Source organism: Gadus morhua, chromosome 7, assembly GCF_902167405.1.
Source record: "Gadus morhua chromosome 7, gadMor3.0, whole genome shotgun sequence".
NCBI lineage: Eukaryota > Metazoa > Chordata > Actinopteri > Gadiformes > Gadidae > Gadus > Gadus morhua.
This window is the reverse complement of record NC_044054.1, coordinates 21,954,760-21,979,893: the sequence shown is the minus strand read 5'-3', so window position 1 is coordinate 21,979,893 and position 25,134 is coordinate 21,954,760. Positions and strand designations below refer to the sequence as shown.

Here is a 25,134-nt window from a genome sequence, read left to right as displayed (position 1 = left end):
TGTGTGTGTGTGTGTGTGTGTGTGTGTGTGTGTGTGTGTGTGTGTGTGTGTGTGTGTGTGTGTGTGTGTGTGTGTGTGTGTGTGTGTGTGTGTGTGTTCGCGCGATTGTATACATTAATGGATATCACGTGGTGCCCGGCCCAAGTCCGGTCCGAGAAACGACAAGAGGAATTAAAGCTCTCACATTGGGAAACAGACAGAAGATGGTGGCCGATTGTGAAGACGTATCACAGTGCAGAATCGTCAGGAAGGGGTTGGAATGGGCGCGTCCTTTCTTTTTTTTTCTTTTTTTTTACCTTATGCAATATCAACTTTAAAACATGTATTATCGTTTGATCTCGTCTACGAATGTGATCTCTTTAATCTATCGACGGCCAACGCTACATAGCAAAAGAGTGCTGGGGAATTGGGGGAAAATTGCTGAATGCACAAGATGTATATGTTTTTGTTTTGTTTATTTCAGTTTATTTGCAATGCAAGGTGTCTAATTCTACCTTCTTTTTTTTTCTTTCATCAGTGAAAAATACACAGCTGCCATTTTTTAAAGGAGAGGGAGTCAGTAAGCACTTAGTTACTCAACGTAGACCTCAGTTTCTCTCGTACAGACCGTGACTTCCCCCCCCTGCTATGCCAACGCCAAGTGTAGCGAAGCATTTATGAATTGAAATCGACCCAGAGCATCTTAAGCCTTAACGGACAGCACTTTAAGAACCAGCTTTCTTCGTATTAGGAGCATAATGTGACATTTTCCAAGGCTGCAAAAAAAAAAAGACAAAACAAATGAATTGGGTTATATAACGTGCCAGATGGTGATTTCATAATCGACAATCGGATCGGTATTCAGGAGTGCAGGCTTTCAAAGCGTTGGAAGTTTTCACGTTTGGTGTTTGATGCTGAGATCATCTGTCACGGGTCATCTAAAGACCTAGCTGTATAGTTTGCCTGATGTGATGGTGTTTTCTGCTGCTGGTCTGGGTGCTATGGCAGAGGGGCTACACGGCATACAGGGGGGGTCGCCTGCATTGTGAACCTGGCCCCTTTTTCTTACTTTTTTTTTTTGTTCAGTGCAATTGATCTGACCTCCAAGGAAGTCTTGTTATGGTTATTTTCCTGTTTTTTGTTTCCGTTTTTCAAACTTATCTAAGTCTGCGTGAGTGAGTCATATTCAGCGGTAGCGCGGTTACCGTTTCAACATTTCATCACCAGGTGTGTTGTGAATGAATAAATGAAATAATATTTGTGCAACCAATGTACTTGGTGCTTTGCTACTGAGCAATTGGCAAGAGTTCAAGGGGGCAGGTAATGCCCTTTTGAAACTTTTTCATTACTCGTAGGATCCTTTGTCATGACATTTGGAAATAATTTCAGTTATATATTCAGTGTCTATTTGTTTTCCTGTGTGTTACATTTGAACTTGCTGTCCCCCCCCCCCCCCCCCCCCCCCCCCCATCATCCTTTTACCCTGGAACACGTCCCTTCCATCCTCTCGAAATTAAGGAAACTCAAAATGTCTCGAAAGCAATGTACTTTTTACAATTGCGTTATTTTCAAGCAACCATTTCTATTTGTGAATGAATGTAATTCCAAAAAGACAATGATTGAATACATGGTTTTTATCTCTTAATTTTAATGCTCCTTGTGTGTACGACTTGAGTCTTATATGAATGACCATACACATTTCAAATGCACCATCAACACAAGCTGTATGATTGAACAGGATTGGTCCACACATACAGGGCTCAGAAAGTGATAGTGAATTAATGATTTTTATTTAAGATATTTCTATGGGAAGCCTCAAGTCATATCAGTTTGGATGTTCACATACTGCCTGGGACATTTCGGGAGTATGAGATTCTTTCAAGTAGCCTTTACCAGATATAATACTCTGAACTTGTAGTAGCTTGGAATTTTATCAGGACAGTATTCTACTGTAATCATTTTACTGAAAATCGTTTCAGATTTTCATGAATAAATGTTAACGGCTGAAATGATTGCATAGGATATACAGTAGTTCGTGGGCCTACAGTCATCCATGAAGAAGACGTGGGGAAAATGTGCCATATGTCAGGAAAAGTACCGAAAAACGATATTGCATAACTGTGCGTGTGTGTGAGAGAGACAGACGCAGCAGAGCAGACCTCAGACACACGAGCCTCGCCGTCTTTTAGGTATTTCCGGCATTGAACACGTGCTACCGATGATCGACCACGCCTCCACTGCTCACTCACATGTTGATGCACACATTCGCGAACAGTTGAGACTGAAAACTCGTGAGTGACTCACTGCACTTAAAATACAAATGCAAAAGCACGGCTTTCCAATACAGGAAAAACATCGAAGATGGGTTTGATTTCAAATATTGTCCATCACAGGGCATTGCTAGGATTTTCATCAGCCTACATTCAACATTGGATCTAAACGATTCATTGTATCACAGCATCTTAGCCAAATCCGACTCATAATGATGTCAAGCTGACACGAATCCTCACGAATTGTTTTGACACTATCAGCATCCCGAGCGATAACATGCTCTCACGTGGACGGTACAGGGGTCCCGCCTGCACACGTGTCTTGGCACGGGATTGGCCCTGACGTCGGTACGGTACCTACGTCAACGCTTCTCGGGGCGACACCACCGGGGACAATATTATTTAGATTAGGGGGCGTCGCCATGCGTAATCGACATAATGGATGCTTTGGGAACATCAGACTACGCGTTTTCTTCAAGGTACCCGTGTCCACAGCAGCACCATGCATCTACTGGAGGGTGCGCTGACGGCAAGTGTTGCTGCCCGAATCAGCCCGTTTGACTATTGACTCTTGACTCCTTGATGATCCGTCGGATGATATCTATATTACATTTTTAGATTATGTTGTCCTGAAACTTCACACACTAGTCTTTCGCCTCTTTGAGGCAAAGAATCTATGATTGATTTGTGAACAGCGCGTTGCTTTTCTTAGATGCGAAGATAAAGTAGACTTCACCTCGGTAAGAGTCATGTTTTCTTTTTTCTTTTATTCATAGTATCGTTTGTAGTAGGCCTACAATTAAAAACTTTTTTTAATGTGTGTTGTTCACATAGTGGTCGTTTACAGGTTATCTTTTCATACCAGCCTTGTGTTGCATAACAAGTAATTCTGTCCTGGTAAAACATGCCACTGTACTTTATTGTATGCCTTGTAGGGCTATCTCTTAGTTAATTCCACAACACATTATTACATAATTTGAATAGATAGTTATGGACACATTAAACGGTGATCTGATGGACACATTATGTCCGTGGACCAGCAGCAGACTATTGCATAAGAGAGTCGGGGGTGGGACTCTGGTTACAGTGTCGCTGGGACATGGTGCCGTCCTCCGACAGCACGCTCAACTGGTTCACCAAGGCTGACCGACGCTACTCAATAGCAATAAATCATATAGCAATATCAGCCAAAGTTCAGATAAACTGCCTGTCTGGCATTTATAAAGCACATGGTGAATAATTAATTTGTTGTCTAATTTTACATTGGTTTTTAATAGCCTCTGTGACGTTGTTAGGTCGATGATGGAGATGATTGCTCACATACCTCCTGTCTGACATGATGATTATCTCCAGATGAATTCTTTCCCACTTTTATGAATTATGCCCTTCCCCTCCAAGTTCATCAATGGCCTACGGTGACAGAGAATAAGGCTTGTGATGTATTCTGTTTCTGCTTGGTCAAAGTGTAAGTTACACTGTATGAGAGAGAGAGAGAGAGAGAGAGAGAGAGAGAGAGAGAGAGAGAGAGAGAGAGAGAGAGAGAGAGAGAGAGAGAGAGAGAGAGAGAGAGAGAGAGAGAGAGAGAGAGAGAGAGAGAGAGAGAGAGAGAGAGAGAGAGAGAGAGAGAGAGAGAGAGAGAGAGAGAGAGAGCTGTGTCCCAAATAATGTCTGGAATGATATATATTTTACATATTGCAATGCAACTTTAAGAATTGCCTCAGACAATTTGTTTTAGCGAGCTATGCAATTATTTTTTCTGAAAAATGATGTTGGCTGTGCTATCGAAAAAACTAATTGTAGATGTTTCCGGCATCGGCGCACAGCTCAACGTGTCCTCTGAACTCCAGCGATCAGTGAAAGATTCCAGATTAGGTCATTTAAAACAGGGATCAAATAGTTCCTGCCCCTTTAAGTCTGGCCACAGGCATCACCAGCATGAAAACCCAGAATAACCCTTCCCCTGGACCTGTACGTACAGGTTCACTATGCGTCATCGTGTTCCTCACTCACTCTATTCCCCTGTGAATATATGTCAAAAGGTGTGGAATGCCAAAGGAACAAGGGCATTTTGGGGAGAGGGTCGGGCGGAGCACCTCGAAGAATGCCAAGGACAGGAGCAACAGTGCCACGGTGCGGGCCGACCGCGGGCGCCGCACGCAGGCCGGCCCCGGAGCCCTGGGGGGGATGGGGGACATGGGGCAACAGCTGTCACTCTTCGACTCGGGGAAGGACTCGGAAAAAGACTCAGGATACTCAGGTGAGCCGGTTCTCCTTCCTGAGGATGTGTTTTTTGTTCTACTTTGGTTGTTATTGTCGTTGCAAAAAAATGTAACCCCTTTCCTTCTGCTTGCACACACAAACCCGCATACACAAACGCACTAAACATTATCTTTCATTATTTTCATTTGGCTCTCAGGGATGTGAATAAAGTACCCATCTCTCATTAACACCTTTAACACCTGTTCCTATTTACTCATTTAGCACAGGCTAAATACCATCATGATTGTCTTTAATGATCAGGGAGAGAGGCATGTCTCTGGCTCAGGTTTTTGCCTAGAGTTAGACTGCAGACAGTGGTTTGAAGAAACTTTTGGACCGGTAGTCCACCGAAACACCCTTACCAAAAACCTATGCTTCCCCCTCTTCTTCTTCGTCCCTTCAGAGGCCGGCTCGGACTGGGTGGATGACCAGTGCAGCAGCGTGAGCCAGACACACAGGAAGAACAGCCGACGTTCCGTTACCGCCGGCAACCACGGCAGTGCGGGCGTCGGCCGCTTCGAGGGGCACAATCCTGTCATTAAAAACTTGGTTATGGAACCGGTGAGATATTCCATGAAGTAATGTCTGGTACTAGCCTTAATAAACAATAAGTGTCAAAGGACACAACAGGCTTATTTTGATGGTACCCCCCACAAAAACACACAACCCTCATTATTATGCCATGAAATATTTGCAGAATAACAGCACAATTAGGCTTAAAAACATAAAATGTAGTTTTAGGCAATAGGGTAAAATACATCCATACTTGATTAATCATTAATCTTCCAGTCATCGGTCATGAAATGGGATTGATCAAATCAGAGCTAGACATGACTAATTGCAAAGCCAAAACGAAAGCCTATCAGGGTTCAGGAGTAGTTCTAAAATAAAGAACAAGAATGTGTTTACATCTGACATGAGTCCATGCTGAGGAATGGGCATCACGGATATTTTATTGGCAGTGAGTGAACTGCAGTATCAATGGTGATATGAATTAGCACTTGGTTCTGCCAGAGGCTAATCATTGGGAAGCAATCGCTGTAGTGACAACGAGGCCAGGTTTTGTTTAATAGATCCTTTAAATACCATTCTGTGGGACATTCAGGGACATTCCTCTGGGGGCCTCAGATAACGTAAGAATATACATGCTGTGAATCATCCGAGGGGATGTTGTGAATAATACTACTAATAATAATAACCACCAACGGACATTACAACCCCTCTTCTCCAAGATATTCTGCTTAATCGCAGTAATTAAGCGCTAAAATGGAGCCATGTAGAACAGATGGGCGCTTGTTAGACTAAAATGTATGTTCAGTTTGTTCTGATAATGAATACAGTTTTTGGAAAACTTCAATTTACTTTTTAACCTGGATTCTTCTTCCGATCATTTGTTGTTCCAAGAGACAATAATATTTGAAATTGGTCCAGTATTGAGTGAAAACACTGCAGCCAAAAAAACGAACTGACACATAATCCTTTGGGGCAGAAGCACCCAGTCAATATATGTCCTCTTAAAGTTCTAGTTTTGTCACTGACAGGCTCAGGTTACATTCTAACATTATGGAACAGATCCCTGCAGAAAAATCAATTTATTTCTTTATTTCTCTCTCTTTTCGATAATGCCAAACTTAAGTTTTCTGTATTCCAAAACAAGTATCCTATCTCTAGCTCTCCCTCACTCACTGTTCTTTTCCTGCAACAACAGAACTGTTGTGAAACCTCCCTTGGAGCTGTCCGTTGACGGGGCGCCACTGCCCCAAAGGATTACAGTGCAGCCCGTATTCGTGAATTACACCTGCAGCATTCTCGCTCAATCTTCGACCCAAAATGATCTGAGAATAGGTTTCAGATTATTTCCAGGTTGCAAATGCTGGAATGTTTTAATTTAATCAGCAGAACGATAGAAATTAACTGTTACTTTAACCTTCTTTGTATTCATTGTTCCCTTTTTCTTTCCTGATCCCTTCATGCTGTGTGTCCCTTACAAACAAACAATAAACAAACAAAAAACAAAACCCCTCTTGACGACCTACAGTCCAGGCAGGAGCAGATGCTGCATCGACAGCTAGCGTCATGGGCAGGAGGCTGGCATAGCATCTCAGGCCCCCAGGGGCCCTCCCTGCTCCTGGAAATCCAACAGCCAGCCGTCACTGCCCCCTCCTCCTCCACCCTGACCACCTACCTTGCGCCGGTAGAAAACCTGAGCAAAGCCAACAAGAAAGGCTGCACCAGCCGAACCAGTGGCAAGAACCACCACAGCTCCACCAAGAACTCTTACCTCCCCATTCCGCACCCCAGGAAGGAAGGCCATGCGCAGGGGAAGTCAGCCGGAGCCCCAGCCGCCGGCCAGGAGGGCGGGGGAGGTGGGGTCGGTGGGGAGGATCAGAGCCACTGCAAGAGGATGTGCACGGAGGACGAGTTGAAGAAGGAGAGCGTTTCAACCACAACCAGACATCTGTCCTCACACCACCACCGGCATGGCCGCCACCGAGATCTCCATCCCTCGCAGCACAAGGTCCGACGCGGCTCCGAGCCCCCCGCCCACCCGCCCCCCGCCAACCGCACCAAGCCCAATCGCTGCTCCGACCATAGCTACGACGCCTTGGGATCGCCGTCCGTCTCCAGCTCCCAGACGGCCTCCCTGCCCTCCTCACACTCCTCCTCTTCACACTCGCCTTCCTCCTCGTGCTCCTCCTCGTCGTCCTCCTACCCCACCTCCTACTCCTCGTCCTCAGTCAGCCACAGCCCCTTCCGCCCGAGGCAGGGGAGGGCCGGGTCTGCGGTGTTGGTGGCGGCGGCGGCGGTGGCGGTGGCTGCAGATGCAGCAGGCCAGCTCTTAGACGCCCCGTCCGAGTGCTCTTCAGTGCGCCAGCGGCGGTTCCTCCACACGACGGAGATCCTGAGCCAGTCGGGGCTGCTGGCCATCACCCTGCGCACAAAGGAGCTGCAGAGGCAGAGCGACGCCACCGAGCGGGACATCGCCCAGCTGCGCCTGCACACTCAGCTGCTGTGTCAGGCGGCACTGGCCGGCCAGCAGGTTGCCAACGATGGCTCCAACGGCCTCCAGCATCTACTACAGGCCATGGCCCGATCTGGCGCCTACCCGGGGCTAGTCTCAGGCGCCCAGGTCAAAGCCGGCGGCGGCCGCCGGAGACAGAGCGTGAGGAGAGGCGAGGCTGCTAAAGGCGAGAGCAAAGAGGCAGACGAGCGCAAAGAGGCAGACGAGAGCAAAGAGGCCGACGAGCAGGGAAGGCTGAAGGACGGTACGCTGCATCAGGAACCCATGTCCCCGCAAGGCGCTGACAAAGGGGTTTCTTCTCTGTCCCCCTTCTTCGGCCTGTCTCCGGAGGCAGAGAGGATGGAGCAGGTGAACAGTCTAGCGGGCTCCCTGTCCATGGATAGGGATGTGACCGATCCGTCAATGACTCCAGAGAGCTTCACCTTACACAACTATCTATTCTGACTCCCACATCTGTACCATACCATACCCTGTGTGTGTAAACGCAAGCAATCCAAAAAATACGATTTGGATCTTGGGTTCTTGCTCCCATTTATCAGCTTGTGAGACAGATTGGTGTTGGAGAGTAAAAGCCATTGTGATCTTTTTTTTTTTGTTAGATTTTACAAGTGGTGATATAGATTTGCAGGACTGAGGTTGTTTACATTTTGCATGATATGAGAATTTTACATTTAAATGACAGGATAACGGCAATTAAATCTACAAATTCATCGCAAACATTTCAAAGATTTATATACGTTTATGGAAACCAAATCAAAAACGACTCAATCATGTGTCAGTGGTCAAAACATTTCTTGTGTTTGTTGTACATTTCTGCTATATTATGCTATATATGTGGTTATTGTGGTTCGTTGAAAATAACCCTCAGCGAGGAAAAGTGGTTGAATGTCTTGTTTTCTACACTGAACGTAGCCGATTAATGTTTGCCTCTTGAGATTAACCATAGTTCAGTCTAGTATAGCCTGTTAATAGGTAATATATGATACCGTCTGCACATTATCAGGGCAATTGAGTTACTCTTCTTTTGTTTCATAGAAACACCTACTACATTTTATTAGACTTTGCGTTGCAATCGAGGAGAACTTCCCCGAAGTTGTTATAAAAAGTCATGAGGGGATTTGGGTTTTTTCGATACCTGTTAGTGTACAATATCGTCTGTGTAAGCACATGGTCTGTAAAACACAAGGAGACATTAGCTTTTAGAACATTGATTTTGGATTAAGGTCATAGTCTACGTTTGCAGTGCTATTGGATTTACATTATCTCTCCCCGTTCTCCATATATTTCCACAAGACAAGGGTGCTGGGATTGTCTTTCCTTCAATAAAACTGTTTCTGTGGACACGTCTTGTGATGAATGTGTTTGACGATTTTGAAAGCGTATTCAGAGATATGCAAATGAAAGCATATTTTGCTTTGGTCCCGAGTCCTGTAAAGTGTCCACTACTTCCATCCCATCCCGGTGAACATACCTAACACTAACCCTGATGTTAAAGATGTTCCCTGTCTGACCTTAAATTAAAAAATAGCTCTGCTCTCAATATCATGCAGTTTTATTCCTAGTTTTGAGGCGTAGTTTTGGTAAACTGATTCCATTTGCACACAAAAGCAGATAAATAAAAACTCCATTGAAATGATTATATATATATTTTTTTATTCTTTTTTTCATTAATGGCATCTCTACAGCAATAGTAAGCCTTTACTGGCTTTAATCTTGGCTACTACCACATATACAGACATACTACCATATTTTTTAAAGCAATCAAACATAATTATTTTCAATTAATAAAACTATTTTAATGACTTGCCATTTTACTCAAGATTGTCCAGTAGAATTGTGACAAATAAAATAAATTGAGTTGTATGCATTGTTTGTATATGTATATGATGTATATGTAAAGCAAACAATAATAATGAAAGTTTGAATGTAAAATAACATTTTGAACATTACTAGGTTAATACTAATGTATGAATGTGATCAAAAAGTCCCCAAAAACACCACTCTTCGCTTCCTTTTTGATAATAGCTACAACAATCAATCAACAAGTCAGATTAAATTAACTGTCTCTATTATATTAGTACACAATCTTTAAATATATACTAAAGATATGTAATGCATCAATACAACAATCTGTATACAACAAAACAGAATAAAAGCCAAACAAAAGCACTGTTAGGTAAAGCATAACAAGCACATGGAAACATCCTTTCTGTTTATGGCAGACCTTCTACGCCTTATCTTGGGAGGCCTCGTCCTTGGACGAGTGTCCACAGCACTCAGGACAGCAGCAGCAGCTGTGGCAGCAGTACCGTTGAAGTCGACTCAGAAGTCTTGTTGAGCCCCTTCCAGCCTGAGGCTCTTGTTCGTTTACTGTCCCACCCTGTGGCTGTACCTCTCTGTGGGGATCTGGCCCTGTCTGCATGGCTCTATCGTTAGTCCATCTTCGGAATCTGCTTCCTTTCAGTTTCTCAAGCTCTCCAAGCAGCTGTGCTCTAAGTTGCTCAAGCTCTCTGTATTTGTCAGCTAGCATCTTTCGGTTGCTTGGCTGCTGGTGGATTCGGTCTTCCTCTTGCGAATCTATGCTCGTTGTCTGCGAGGGCTCTTTGTCCTCTCTTTGCAAGTGAGGCCTCTTGACTATGTCGCGAAGGGTCTGCAGCTTCTGCTCCAGGTTCTTTCTCATCTTGGTACCTCTGCTCTTCATGTGGTCGATCTCCCTCCGTTCCATTCTTGTCTCTTTCCACATCTTCCGCAATTTATCTTGGTTAGAGACATGTTCTTTTGTAGAAATGTTTTCAGCTGTTGTGGCGTTCTCTTGGTGGTCATCGTTATCATTGTGTTGTATGGGATCCTCATTTTTTATTATTTTAAAGCTCTCGTCGGCAGCACTTTGGGGAATTTCGGGGCCTTTTTGTTTGATCTGCTCTTGAGGAAAGTTAGTCTGGGTTTGAACAGAGATATGTTCAATTTTTCCCTTGTTTCTCTTAACATCCCACAGAAGTTTTGCGACAACGTCATATTGAGCTTTCAAATCTACCTTAATTTTGTCAAGATGTAAATAAGAATTCAGCATAGTTTTCCATTTATCATTACATTCTTGTTGTTTAATTTTGATTTCCTCATGTTTTCTTACTGTACATTGTAATATAATTATCAGCTCTTTGAGTTTTAAGGATAGTGTATTCAGGTTCTCTCTTTCTTTTCCGGCTTTCATATAAGATTGATCTCTCTCCTGTGCCTCTGTATCTTTCTGGATTTCAGACCTCATGGTATCCAAATCAAGGTTGTCTTTGTTGATTTTTTCTTTAACTGTGTCAAGACATTTGCTTTGCCTGTCTACTGCTTCCTTTTCCATTTTTAGATCTTGCTTCTCCAGTAAAAGCTCCTTGTTCCAATTCTTTTGCATTTCTTGTTTTTGTGCCATCACGTCCGATTTCATATTCATCAGATCTTCTCTTTGTCTTTTTATCTGTTTGAAATGCTTGTCAATCTTCAATTTCTGCTGTTCAATTTCTTTTTTCTGAATTTCCAAGATAGTTGTCTGATTTTGTGCATCCAGAATCTTCTGCTCTATTAATTGCCTCTTCATTGTAATGTCTTGATGTGTCTTTTCAACCAACTCTTTTATTGCCTCTTTCATAATTGTGTTGTGTCTTATCGTTTGCATGGCCTCTTCTTCTCTCATCCTTACTTCCGACAAATCTCTTTCTAGCATCGTCCTTTCGTCCACGGCCTTTCTTCGCGCTTCATGAATATCAAGCTTCTCTTGTTCAAGCTGTGCTGTCCCTTCAAAGATTCTTTCCACGATCACTTTAAGCTCCTCCTTCTTATTCATGACATCACTCTTAAAATGTTGAACTTCCTCCTGTTGTTTTATTAGATTTTCCTGCCCAATTTGGAGATCATCAGTCAATCGTTTCAGGTCACTGTCTAGAAGCTCTTGTTGTTTCTGTTTTTGGGCCATGTGTTGTATCTCTTTCTGAAGTTCTTGGATTTTCTTTAGGCCTTCAAGAAGTAAATGGTCCATCTTTTCTCTGTCACTGTTCAAATCGCTCTGTAGACCATGAACTTTGTCTTGTTTTTCTTGGAGTTCCGCCTTTGCCATTTCAAGTCTTTCTTTTTCAACTTTCACAAAAGATTGATCTCTTTCTAGTATCTCAGTTTGTTCCCGGTTCTTTTCTTTCTCTATTTCCAGTATCTCTGTTTCTTTCTGGATTTCGGACCTCATGATATCCAAATCAAGGTTGTCTTTGTTGATTGTTTCTTTAACTGTGTCCAAATATTTCCTTTGCCTGTCTACTGCTTCCTTTTCCGTATTGAGATCTTGTTTCTCCAGTAGCAGCTCCTCGTTCCAATTCTTTTGCATTTCTTGTTTTTGTACCATCATGTCCGATTTCATATTGATCAGATCTTCTCTGTTTCGTTGTATTTGTTCAAAGTGTGTGTCAATCTCCAATTTCTGCTCTTCCATTTCTTTTTTCTGAATTTCAAAGATAATTGTCAGATTTTGTGCATCCAGAATCTTCTGCTCTATTAATTGCCTCTTCATTGTAATGTGTTGATGTGTCTTTTCAACCAACTCTTTTATTGCCTCTTTCATAATTGTGTTGTGTCTTATCGTTTGCATGGCCTCTTCTTCTCTCATCCTTACTTCCGACAAATCTCTTTCTAGCATCGTCCTTTCGTCCACGGCCTTTCTTCGCGCTTCATGAATATCAAGCTTCTCTTGTTCAAGCTGTGCTGTCCCTTCAAAGATTCTTTCCACGATCACTTTAAGCTCCTCCTTCTTGTTCATGACATCACTCTTAAAACGTTGAACTTCCTCCTGTTGTTTTATTAGATTTTCCTGCCCAATTTGGAGATCATCAGTCAATCGTTTCAGGTCGCTGTCTAGAAGCTCTTGTAGTTTCTGTTTTTGGGCCATGTGTTGTATCTCTTTATGAAGTTCTTGGATTTTCTTTAGGCCTTCAAGAAGTAAATGGTCCATCTTTTCTCTGTCACTGTTCAAATCGCTCTGTAGACCATGAACTTTGTCTTGTTTTTCTTGGAGTTCCGCCTTTGCCATTTCAAGTCTTTCTTTTTCAACTTTCACAAAAGATTGATCTCTTTCTAGTATCTCAGTTTGTTCCCGGATCTTTTTTTTCTCTCTTTCCAGTATCTCTGTTTCTTTCTGGATTTCGGACCTCATGATATCCAAATCAAGGTTGTCTTTGTTGATTGTTTCTTTAACTGTGTCCAAATATTTCCTTTGCCTGTCTACTGCTTCCTTTTCCGTATTGAGATCTTGTTTCTCCAGTAGCAGCTCCTCGTTCCAATTCTTTTGCATTTCTTGTTTTTGTACAATCATGTCCGATTTCATATTGATCAGATCTTCTCTGTGTCGTTGTATTTGTTCAAAGTGTGTGTCAATCTCCAATTTCTGCTGTTCAATTTCTTTTTTCTGAATTTCCAAGATAGTTGTCAGATTTTGTGCATTCAGAATCTTCTGCTCTATTAATTGCCTCTTCATTGTAATGTGTTGATGTGTCTTTTCAACCAACTCTTTTATTGCCTCTTTCATAATTGTGTTGTGTCTTATCGTTTGCATGGCCTCTTCTTCTCTCATCGTTACTTCCGACAAATCTCTTTCTAGCATCGTCCTTTCGTCCACGGCCTTTCTTCGCGCTTCATGAATATCAAGCTTCTCTTGTTCAAGCTGTGCTGTCCCTTCAAAGATTCTTTCCACAATCACTTTAAGCTCCTCCTTCTTGTTCATGACATCACTCTTAAAACGTTGAACTTCCTCCCGTTGTTTTATTAGATTTTCCAGCCCAATTTGGAGATCATCAGTCAATCGTTTCAGGTCGCTGTCTAGAAGCTCTTGTAGTTTCTGTTTTTGGGCCATGTGTTGTATCTCTTTATGAAGTTCTTGGATTTTCTTTAAGCCTTCAAGAAGTAAATGGTCCATCTTTTCTTTGTGACCGTTCAAATCGCTCTGTAGACCATGAACTTTGTCTTGCTTTTCTTGGAGTTCCGCCTTTGCCATTTCAAGTCTTTCTTTTTCTACTTTCACAAAAGATTGATCTCTTTCTAGTATCTCAGTTTGTTCCCGGATCTTTTCTTTCTCTCTTTCCAGTGCCTCTGTTTCTTTCTGGATTTCAGACCTCATGATATCCAAGTCAAGGTTGTCTTTGTTGATTGTTTCTTTAACTGTGTCTAGATACTTGCTTTGCCTGTCCACTGCTTCCTTTTCCGTATTGAGATCTTGTTTCTCCAGTAGGAGCTCCTCGTTCCAATTCTTTTGCAATTCTTGTTTTTGTACCATCATGTCCGATTTCATATTGATCAGATCTTCTCTGTGTCTTTGTATTTGTTCAAAGTGTGTGTCAATCTCCAATTTCTGCTCTTCCATTTCTTTTTGCTGGAATTCCAAGTTAGTTGTCTGATTATGTGCATCCTGAATCTTCAGCTCTATGAATTGCATCTTCATTGTAATGTCTTGATGTGTCTTTTCAACCAACTCTTTTATTGCCTCTTTCATAATTGTGTTGTGTCTTATCGTTTGCATGGCCTCTTCTTCTCTCATCCTTACTTCCGACAAATCTCTTTCTAGCATCGTCCTTTCGTCCAAGGCCTTTCTTCGCTCTTCATGAATATCAAGCTTCTCTTGTTCAAGCTGTGCTGTCCCTTCAAAGATTCTTTCCACGATCACTTTAAGCTCCTCCTTCTTATTCATGACATCACTCTTAAAACGTTGAACTTCCTCCTGTTGTTTTATTAGATTTTCCTGCCCAATTTGGAGATCATCAGTCAATCGTTTCAGGTCACTGTCTAGAAGCTCTTGTTGTTTCTGTTTTTGGGCCATGTGTTGTATCTCTTTATGAAGTTCTTGGATTTTCTTTAGGCCTTCAAGAAGTAAATGGTCCATCTTTTCTCTGTCACTGTTCAAATCGCTCTGTAGACCATGAACTTTGTCTTGTTTTTCTTGGAGTTCCGCCTTTGCCATTTCAAGTCTTTCTTTTTCAACTTTCACAAAAGATTGATCTCTTTCTAGTATCTCAGTTTGTTCCCGGATCTTTTCTTTCTCTCTATCCAGTATCTCTGTTTCTTTCTGGATTTCGGACTTCATGATATCCAAATCAAGGTTGTCTTTGTTGATTGTTTCTTTAACTGTGTCCAAATATTTCCTTTGCCTGTCTACTGCTTCCTTTTCCGTATTGAGATCTTGTTTCTCCAGTAGCAGCTCCTCGTTCCAATTCTTTTGCATTTCTTGTTTTTGTACCATCATGTCCGATTTCATATTGATCAGATCTTCTCTGTGTCGTTGTATTTGTTCAAAGTGTGTGTCAATCTCCAATTTCAGCTCTTCCATTCCTTTTTGCTGATTTTCCATGATAGTTGTCTGATTTTGTGCATCCAGAATCTTCTGCTCTATTAAATGCATCTTCATTGTAATGTCTTGATGTGTCTTTTCAACCAAGTCTTTTATTGCCTCTTTCATAATTGTGTTGTGTCTTATCGTTTGCATGGCCTCTTCTTCTATCATCCTTACTTCCGACAAATCTCTTTCTAGCATCGTCCTTTCGCCCATGGCCTTTCTTCGCTCTTCATAAATATCAAGCTTCTCTTGTTCAAGCTGTGCTGTATCTTCAAAGATTCTTTCCATGATCACATTAAGCTCCTCCTTCTTATTCATGACATCACTCTTAAAACGTTGAACTTCCTCCTGTTGTTTTATTAGATTTTCCTGCCCAATTTGGAGATCATCAGTCAATCGTTTCAGGTCACTGTCTAGAAGCTCTTGTTGTTTCTGTTTTTGGGCCATGTGTTGTATCTCTTTCTGAAGTTCTTGGATTTTCTTTTGGCCTTCAAGAAGTAAATGGTCCATCTTTTCTCTGTGACTGTTCAAATCGCTCTGTAGACCATGAACTTTTTCTTGCTTTTCTTGGAGTTCCGCCTTTGCCATTTCAAGTCTTTCTTTTGCTACTTTCACAAAAGATTGATCTCTTTCTAGTATCTCAGTTTGTTCCCGGATCTTTTCTTTCTCTCTTTCCAGTGCCTCTGTTTCTTTCTGGATTTCAGACCTCTTGATATCCAAGTAGAGGTTGTCTTTGTTGATTGTTTCTTTAACTGTGTCCAGATATTTGCTTTGTCGGACTACTGCTTCCTTTTCCGTATTGAGATCTTGTTTCTCCAGTAGCAGCTCCTCGTTCCAATTCTTTTGCATTTCTTGTTTTTGTACCATCATGTCCGATGTCATATTGATCAGATCTTCTCCGTGTCTTTGTATTTGTTCAAAGTGTGTGTCAATCTCCAATTTTTGCTCTTCCATTTCTTTTTGCTGGAATTCCAAGTTAGTCGTCTGATTTTGTGCATCCAGAATCTTCTGCTCTATGAATTGCATCTTCATTGTAATGTCTTGATGTGTCTTTTCAACCAGCTCTTTTATTGCCTCTTTCATATTTGTGTTGTGTCTTATCGTTTGCATGGCCTCTTCTTCTCTCATCCTTCCTTCCGACAAATCTCTTTCTAGCATCGTCCTTTCGTCCAAGGCCTTTCTTCGCTCTTCATGAATATCAAGCTTCTCTTGTTCAAGCTGTGCTGTCTCTTCAAAGATTCTTTCCATGATCACTTTAAACTCCTCCTTCTTATTCATGACATCACTCTTAAAACGTTGAACTTCCTCCTGTTGTTTTATTAGATTTTCCTGCCCAATTTGGAGATCATCAGTCAATCGTTTCAGGTCACTGTCTAGAAGCTCTTGTTGTTTCTGTTTTTGGGCCATGTGTTGTATCTCTTTATGAAGTTCTTGGATTTTCTTTAGGCCTTCAAGAAGTAAATGGTCCATCTTTTCTCTGTCACTGTTCAAATCGCTCTGTAGACCATGAACTTTGTCTTGTTTTTCTTGGAGTTCCGCCTTTGCCATTTCAAGTCTTTCTTTTTCTACTCTCACAAAAGATTGATCTCTTTCTAGTATCTCAGTTTGTTCCCGGATCTTTTCTTTCTCTCTTTCCAGTGCCTCTGTTTCTTTCTGGATTTCAGACCTCATGATATCCAAGTCAAGGTTGTCTTTGTTGATTATTTCTTTAACTGTGTCCAGATATTTGCTTTGCCTGTCTACTGCTTCCTTTTCCGTATTGAGATCTTGTTTCTCCAGTAGCAGCTCCTCATTCCAATTCTTTTGCATTTCTTGTTTTTGTACCATCATGTCCGATTTCATATTGATCAGATCTTCTCTGTGTCTTTGTATTTGTTCAAAATGTGTGTCAATCTCCAATTTCTGCTCTTCCATTTCTTTTTGCTGAATTTCCAAGTTAGTTGTCTGATTTTGTGCATCCAGAATCTTCTGCTCTATGAATTGCATCTTCATTGTAATGTCTTGATGCGTCTTTTCAACCAATTCTTTTATTGCCTCTTTCATATTTGTGTTGTGTCTTATCGTTTGCATGGCCTCTTCTTCTCTCATCCTTACTTCCGACAAATCTCTTTCTAGCATCGTCCTTTCGTCCACGGCCTTTCTTCGCGCTTCATGAATATCAAGCTTCTCTTGTTCAAGCTGTGCTGTCCCTTCAAAGATTCTTTCCACGATCACTTTAAGCTCCTCCTTCTTATTCATGACATCACTCTTAAAACGTTGAACACCCTCCTGTTGTTTAATTAGATTTTCCTGCCCAATTTGGAGATCATCAGTCAATCGTTTCAGGTCACTGTCTAGAAGCTCTTGTTGTTTCTGTTTCTGGACCATGTGTTGTATCTCTTTATGAAGTTCTTGGATTTTCTTTTGGCCTTCAAGAAGTAAATGGTCCATCTTTTCTCTGTCACTGTTCAAATCGCTCTGTAGACCATGAACTTTGTCTTGCTTTTCTTGGAGTTCCGCCTTTGCCATTTCAAGTCTTTCTTTTTCTACTTTCACAAAAGATTGATCTCTTTCTATTATCTCAGTTTGTTCCTGGATCTTTTCTTTCTCTCTTTCCAGTGCCTCTGTTTCATTCTGAATTTCAGACCTCATGATATCCAAGTCAAGGTTGTCTTTGTTGATTGTTTCTTTAACTGTGTCCAGATATTTGCTTTGCCTGTCTACTGCTTCCTTTTCCGTATTGAGATCTTGTTTCTCCAGTAGCAGATCCTCGTTCCAATTCTTTTGCATTTCTTTTTTTTGTACCATCATGTCCGATTTCATATTGATCAGATCTTCTCTGTGTCTTTGTATTTTTTCAAAGTGTGTGTCAATCTCCAATTTCTGCTCTTCCATTTCTTTTTGCTGAATTTCCAAGTTAGTTGTCTGATTTTGTGCATCCAGAATCTTCTGCTCTATGAATTGCATCTTCATTGTAATGTCTTGATGTGTCTTTTCAACCAGCTCTTTTATTGCCTCTTTCATATTTGTGTTGTGTCTTATCGTTTGCATGGCCTCTTCTTCTCTCATCCTTACTTCCGACAAATCTCTTTCTAGCACCGTCCTTTCGTCCAAGGCCTTTCTTCGCTCTTCATGAATATCAAGCTTCTCTTGTTCAAGCTGTGCTGTCTCTTCAAAGATTCTTTCCATGATCACTTTAAGCTCCTCCTTCTTATTCATGACATCACTCTTACAACGTTGAACTTCCTCCTGTTGTTTTATTAGATTTTCCTGCCCAATTTGGAGATCATCAGTCAATCGTTTCAGGTCACTGTCTAGAAGCTCATGTTGTTTCTGTTTTTGGGCCATCTGTTGTATCTGTTTATGAAGTTCTTGGATTTTCTTTTGGCCTTCAAGAAGTAAATGGTCCATCTTTTCTCTGTCACTGTTCAAATCGCTCTGTAGACCATGAACTTTGTCTTGCTTTTCTTGGAGTTCCGCCTTTGCCATTTCAAGTCTTTCTTTTTCTACTCTCACAAAAGATTGATCTCTTTCTAGTATCTCAGTTTGTTCCCATATCTTTTCTTTGTCTCTTTCCAGTGCCTCTGTTTCTTTCTGGATTTCAGACCTCATGATATCCAAGTCAAGGTTGTCTTTGTTGATTATTTCTTTAACTGTGTCCAGATATTTGCTTTGCCTGTCTACTGCTTCCTTTTCCGTATTGAGATCTTGTTTCTCCAGTAGCAGCTCCTCGTTCCAATTCTTTTGCATTTCTTGTTTTTGTACCATCATATCCGATTTCATATTGATCAGATCTTCTCTGTGTCTTTGTATTTGTTCAAAGTGTGTGTCAATCTCCAATTTCTGCTCTTCCATTTCTTTTTGCTGAATTTCCAAGTTAGTTGTCTGATTTTGTGCATCCAGAATCTTCTGCTCTATGAATTGCATCTTCATTGTAATGTCTTGATGTGTCTTTTCAACCAGCTCTTTTATTGCCTCTTTCATATTTGTGTTGTGTCTTATCGTTTGCATGGCCTCTTCTTCTCTCATCCTTACTGCCGACAAATCTCTTTCTAGCATCGTCCTTTCGTCCAAGGCCTTTCTTCGCTCTTCATGAATATCAAGCTTCTCTTGTTCAAGCTGTGCTGTCTCTTCAAAGATTCTTTCCATGATCACTTCAAGCTCCTCCTTCTTATTCATGACATCACTCTTAAAACGTTGAACTTCCTCCTGTTGTTTTATTAGATTTTCCTGCCCAATTTGGAGTTCATCAGTCAATCGTTTCAGGTCACTGTCTAGAAGCTCTTGTTGTTTCTGTTTTTGGGCCATGTGTTGTATCTCGTTATGAAGTTCTTGGATTTTCTTTTGGCCTTCAAGAAGTAAATGGTCCATCTTTTCTCTGTCACTGTTCAAATCGCTCTGTAGACCATGAACTTTGTCTTGCTTTTCTTGGAGTTCCGCCTTTGCCATTTCAAGTCTTTCTTTTTCTACTCTCACAAAAGATTGATCTCTTTCTAGTATCTCAGTTTGTTCCCGGATCTTTTCTTTCTCTCTTTCCAGTGCTTCTGTTTCTTTCTGGATTTCAGACCTCATGATATCCAAGTCAAGGTTGTCTTTGTTGATTATTTCTTTAACTGTGTCCAGATATTTGCTTTGCCTGTCTACTGCTTCCTTTTCCGTATTGAGATCTTGTTTCTCCAGTAGCAGCTCCTCGTTCCAATTCTTTTGCATTTCTTGTTTTTGTACCATCATGTCCGATTTCATATTCATCAGATCTTCTCTGTGTCTTTGTATTTTTTCAAAGTGTGTGTCAATCTCCAATTTCTGCTCTTCCATTTCTTTTTGCTGAATTTCCAAGTTAGTTGTCTGATTTTGTGCATCCAGAATCTTCTGCTCTATGAATTGCATCTTCATTGTAATGTCTTGATGTGTCGTTTCAACCAGCTCTTTTATTGCCTCTTTCATATTTGTGTTGTGTCTTATCGTTTGCATGGCCTCTTCTTCTCTCATCCTTACTTCCGACAAATCTCTTTCTAGCATCGTCCTTTCGTCCAAGGCCTTTCTTCGCTCTTCATGAATATCAAGCTTCTCTTGTTCAAGCTGTGCTGTCTCTTCAAAGATTCTTTCCATGATCACTTTAAGCTCCTCCTTCTTATTCATGACATCACTCTTAAAACGTTGAACTTCCTCCTGTTGTTTTATTAGATTTTCCTGCCCAATTTGGAGATCATCAGTCAATCGTTTCAGGTCACTGTCTAGAAGCTCTTGTTGTTTCTGTTTTTGGGCCATGTGTTGTATCTCTTTATGAAGTTCTTGGATTTTCTTTTGGCCTTCAAGAAGTAAATGGTCCATCTTTTCTCTGTCACTGTTCAAATCGCTCTGTAGACCATGAACTTTGTCTTGCTTTTCTTGGAGTTCCGCCTTTGCCATTTCAAGTCTTTCTTTTTCTACTCTCACAAAAGATTGATCGCTTTCTAGTATCTCAGTTTGTTCCCGGATCTTTTCTTTCTCTCTTTCCAGTGCCTCTGTTTCTTTCTGGATTTCAGACCTCATGAAATCCAAGTCAAGGTTGTCTTTGTTGATTATTTCTTTAACTGTGTCCAGATATTTGCTTTGCCTGTCTACTGCTTCCTTTTCCGTATTGAGATCTTGTTTCTCCAGTAGCAGCTCCTCGTTCCAATTCTTTTGCATTTCTTGTTTTTGTACCATCATGTCCGATTTCATATTGATCAGATCTTCTCTGTGTCTTTGTATTTGTTCAAAATGTGTGTCATTCTCCAATTTCTGCTCTTCCATTTCTTTTTGCTGAATTTCCAAGTTAGTTGTCTGATTTTGTGCATCCAGAATCTTCTGCTCTATGAATTGCATCTTCAATGTAATGTCTTGATGTGTCTTTTCAACCAATTCTTTTATTGCCTCTTTCATATTTGTGTTGTGTCTGATCGTTTGCATGGCCTCTTCTTCTCTCATCCTTACTTCCGACAAATCTCTTTCTAGCATCGTCCTTTCGTCCAAGGCCTTTCTTCGCTCTTCATGAATATCAAGCTTCTCTTGTTCAAGCTGTGCTGTCTCTTCTAAGATTCTTTCCATGATCACTTTAAGCTCCTCCTTCTTATTCATGACATCACTCTTAAAACGTTGAACGTCCTCCTGTTGTTTTATTAGATTTTCCTGCCCAATTTGGAGATCATCAGTCAATCGTTTCAGGTCACTGTCTAGAAGCTCTTGTTGTTTCTGTTTGTGGGCCATGTGTTGTATCTCTTTATGAAGTTCTTGGATTTTCTTTTGGCCTTCAAGAAGTAAATGGTCCATCTTTTCTCTGTCACTGTCCAAATCGCTCTGTAGACCATGAACTTTGTCTTCCTTTTCTTGGAGTTCCGCCTTTGCCATTTCAAGTCTTTCTTTTTCTACTCTCACAAAAGATTGATCTCTTTCTAGTATCTCAGTTTGTTCCCGGATCTTTTCTTTCTCTCTTTCCAGTGCCTCTGTTTCTTTCTGGATTTCAGACCTCATGAAATCCAAGTCAAGGTTGTCTTTGTTGATTATTTCTTTAACTGTGTCCAGATACTTGCTTTGCCTGTCTACTGCTTCCTTTTCCGTATTGAGATCTTGTTTCTCCAGTAGCAGCTCCTCGTTCCAATTCTTTTGCATTTCTTGTTTTTGTACCATCATGTCCGATTTCATATTGATCAGATCTTCTCTGTGTCTTTGTATTTGTTCAAAATGTGTGTCAATCTCCAATTTCTGCTCTTCCATTTCTTTTTGCTGAATTTCCAAGTTAGTTGTCTGATTTTGTGCATCCAGAATCTTCTGCTCTATGAATTGCATCTTCATTGCAATGTCTTGATGTGTCTTTTCAACCAATTCCTTTATTGCCTCTTTCATATTTGTGTTGTGTCTTATCGTTTGCATGGCCTCTTCTTCTCTCATCCTTACTTCCGACAAATCTCCTTCCAGCATCGTCCTTTCGTCCAAAGCCTTTCTTCGCTCTTCATAAATATCAAGCTTTTCTTGTTCAAGCTGTGCTGTCCCTTCAAAGATTCTTTCCACGATCACTTTAAGCTCCTCCTTCTTATTGATGACATCACTCTTACAACGTTGAACTTCCTCCTGTTGTTTTATTAGATTTTCCTGCCCAATTTGGAGATCATCAGTCAATCGTTTCAGGTCACTGTCTAGAAGCTCATGTTGTTTCTGTTTTTGGGCCATGTGTTGTATCTCTTTATGAAGTTCTTGGATTTTCTTTTGGCCTTCAAGAAGTAAATGTTCCATCTTTTCTCTGTCACTGTTCAAATCGCTCTGTAGACCATGAACTTTGTCTTGCTTTTCTTGGAGTTCCGCCTTTGCCATTTCAAGTCTTTCTTTTTCTACTCTCACAAAAGATTGATCTCTTTCTAGTATCTCAGTTTGTTCCCATATCTTTTCTTTCTCTCTTTCCAGTGCCTCTGTTTCTTTCTGGATTTCAGACCTCATGATATCCAAGTCAAGGTTGTCTTTGTTGATTATTTCTTTAACTGTGTCCAGATATTTGCTTTGCCTGTCTACTGCTTCCTTTTCCGTATTGAGATCTTGTTTCTCCAGTAGCAGCTCCTCGTTCCAATTCTTTTGCATTTCTTGTTTTTGTACCATCATGTCCGATTTCAAATTGATCAGATCTTCTCTGTGTCTTTGTATTTGTTCAAAGTGTGTGTCAATCTCCAATTTCTGCTCTTCCATTTCTTTTTGCTGAATTTCCAAGTTAGTTGTCTGATTTTGTGCATCGAGAATCTTCTGCTCTATGAATTGCATCTTCATTGTAATGTCTTGATGTGTCTTTTCAACCAACTCTTTTATTGCCTCTTTCATATTTGTGTTGTGTCTTATCGTTTGCATGGCCTCTTCTTCTCTCATCCTTACTTCCGACAAATCTCTTTCTAGCATCGTCCTTTCGTCCAAGGCCTTTCTTCGCTCTTCATGAATATCAAGCTTCTCTTGTTCAAGCTGTGCTGTCTCTTCAAAGATTCTTTCCATGATCACTTTAAGCTCCTCCTTCTTATTCATGACATCACTCTTAAAACGTTGAACTTCCTCCTGTTGTTTAATTAGATTTTCCTGCCCAATTTGGAGATCATCAGTCAATCGTTTCAGGTCACTGTCTAGAAGCTCTTGTTGTTTCTGTTTTTGGGCCATGTGTTGTATCTCTTTATGAAGTTCTTGGATTTTCTTTTGGCCTTCAAGAAGTAAATGGTCCATCTTTTCTCTGTCACTGTTCAAATCGCTCTGTAGACCGTGAACTTTGTCTTGCTTTTCTTGGAGTTCCGCCTTTGCCATTTCAAGTCTTTCTTTTTCTACTATCACAAAAGATTGATCTCTTTCTAGTATCTCAGTTTGTTCCCGGATCTTTTCTTTCTCTCTTTCCAGTGCCTCTGTTTCTTTCTGGATTTCAGACCTCATGATATCCAAATCAAGGTTGTCTTTGTTGATTGTTTCTTTAACTGTGTCCAGATATTTGCTTTGCCTGTCTACTGCTTCCTTTTCCGTATTGGGATCTTGTTTCTCCAGTCGCAGCTCCTCGTTCCAATTCTTTTGCATTTCTTGTTTTTGTACCATCATGTCGGATCTCATATTGATCAGATCTTCTCTGTGTCTTTGTATTTGTTCAAAGTTTGTTTCAATCTCCAATTTCTGCTCTTCCATTTCTTTTTGCTGAATTTCCAAGTTAGTTGTCTGATTTTGTGCATCCAGAATCTTCTGCTCTATGAATTGCATCTTCATTGTAATGTCTTGATGTGTCTTTTCAACCAACTCTTTTATTGCCTCTTTCATATTTGTGTTGTGTCTTATCGTTTGCATTGCCTCTTCTTCTCTCATCCTTACTTCCGACCAATCTCTTTCTAGCATCGTCCTTTCGTCCAAGGCCTTTCTTCGCTCTTCATGAATATCAAGCTTCTCTTGTTCAAGCTGTGCTGTCTCTTCAAAGATTATTTCCATGATCACTTTAAGCTCCTCCTTCTTATTCATGACATCACTCTTAAAACGTTGAACTTCCTCCTGTTGTTTTATTAGATTTTCCTGCCCAATTTGGAGATCATCAGTCAATCGTTTCAGGTCACTGTCTAGAAGCTCTTGTTGTTTCTGTTTTTGGGCCATGTGTTGTATCTCTTTATGAAGTTCTTGGATTTTCTTTTGGCCTTCAAGAAGTAAATGGTCCATCTTTTCTCTGTCACTGTTCAAATCGCTCTGTAGACCAGTGAACTTTGTCTTGCTTTTCTTGGAGTTCCGCCTTTGACATTTCAAGTCTTTCTTTTTCTACTTTCACAAAAGATTGATCTTTTTCTAGTATCTCAGTTTGTTCCTGGATCTTTTCTTTCTCTCTTTCCAGTGCCTCTGTTTCTTTCTGGATTTCAGACCTCATGATATCCAAGTCAAGGTTGTCTTTGTTGATTGTTTCTTTAACTGTGTCCAGATATTTGCTATGCCTGTCTACTGCTTCCTTTTCCGTATTGAGATCTTGTTTCTCCAGTAGCAGCTCCTCGTTCCAATTCTTTTGCATTTCTTCTTTTTGTAATCATCATGTCCGATTTCATATTGATCAGATCTTCTCTGTGTCTTTGTATTTGTTCAAAATGTGTGTCAATCTCCAATTTCTGCTCTTCCATTTCTTTTTGCTGAATTTCCAAGTTAGTTGTCTGATTTTGTGCATCCAGAATATTCTGCTCTATGAATTGCATCTTCATTGTAATGTCTTGATGTGTCTTTTCAACCAAATCTTTTATTGCCTCTTTCATATTTGTGTTGTGTCTTATCGTTTGCATGGCCTCTTCTTCTCTCATCCTTACTTCCGACAAATCTCTTTCTAGCATCGTCCTTTCGTCCAAGGCCTTTCTTCGCTCTTCATGAATATCAAGCTTCTCTTGTTCAAGCTGTGCTGTCTCTTCAAAGATTCTTTCCATGATCACTTTAAGCTCCTCCTTCTTATTCATGACATCACTCTTAAAACGTTGAACTTCCTCCTGTTGTTTTAATTAGATTTTCCTGCCCAATTTGGAGATCATCAGTCAATCGTTTCAGGTCACTGTCTAGAAGCTCTTGTTGTTTCTGTTTTTGGGCCATGTGTTGTATCTCTTTACTGAAGTTCTTGGATTTTCTTTTGGCCTTCAAGAAGTAAATGGTCCATCTTTTCTCTGTCACTGTTCAAATCGCTCTGTAGACCGTGAACTTTGTCTTGCTTTTCTTGGAGTTCCGCCTTTGCCATTTCAAGTCTTTCTTTTTCTACTATCACAAAAGATTGATCTCTTTCTAGTATCTCAGTT

The 25,134-nt window shown here is 40.8% G+C and overlaps 2 protein-coding genes across 3 annotated transcripts; one reads left to right on the top strand and one right to left on the bottom strand.

Moving 5' to 3' along the window:
* The first annotated feature begins 71 nt into the window (after positions 1–71).
* On the top strand, positions 72–9,681 carry LOC115546644 (filaggrin). 2 transcript variants are annotated; one of them, XM_030360278.1, is made up of 4 exons: positions 72–2,778; positions 4,289–4,506; positions 4,912–5,069; positions 6,547–9,681. In XM_030360278.1, exons 2-4 carry the CDS (start codon positions 4,296–4,298, stop codon positions 7,972–7,974), a joined length of 1,797 nt encoding a protein of 598 aa, XP_030216138.1. In that variant the 5' UTR covers positions 72–2,778; positions 4,289–4,295; the 3' UTR covers positions 7,975–9,681. The 2 variants fall into 2 exon arrangements, with proteins under 2 accessions (XP_030216138.1, XP_030216137.1); XM_030360277.1 differs by having other exon boundaries at positions 72–2,989.
* Positions 9,181–24,752, bottom strand: LOC115546648 (golgin subfamily B member 1-like). Its single transcript, XM_030360282.1, is given in 2 exon segments — positions 9,181–24,057; positions 24,059–24,752. Coding segments are annotated over 2 exon segments (14,616 nt in total). The 5' UTR covers positions 24,375–24,752; the 3' UTR covers positions 9,181–9,757.
* Between the last annotated feature and the right edge of the window lie 382 nt (positions 24,753–25,134).

Excerpts from the sequence above, each read along its gene's own strand:
- LOC115546644 (XM_030360278.1), top strand. The coding sequence starts at position 4,296 with ATGCCAAAGGAACAAGGGCATTTTGGGGAGAGGGTCGGGCGGAGCACC. Across the intron at positions 4,507-4,911 it reads AAAAGACTCAGGATACTCAG|AGGCCGGCTCGGACTGGGTG; the intron begins GTGAGCCGGTTC and ends TCGTCCCTTCAG. Across the intron at positions 5,070-6,546 it reads AAAACTTGGTTATGGAACCG|TCCAGGCAGGAGCAGATGCT; the intron begins GTGAGATATTCC and ends GACGACCTACAG.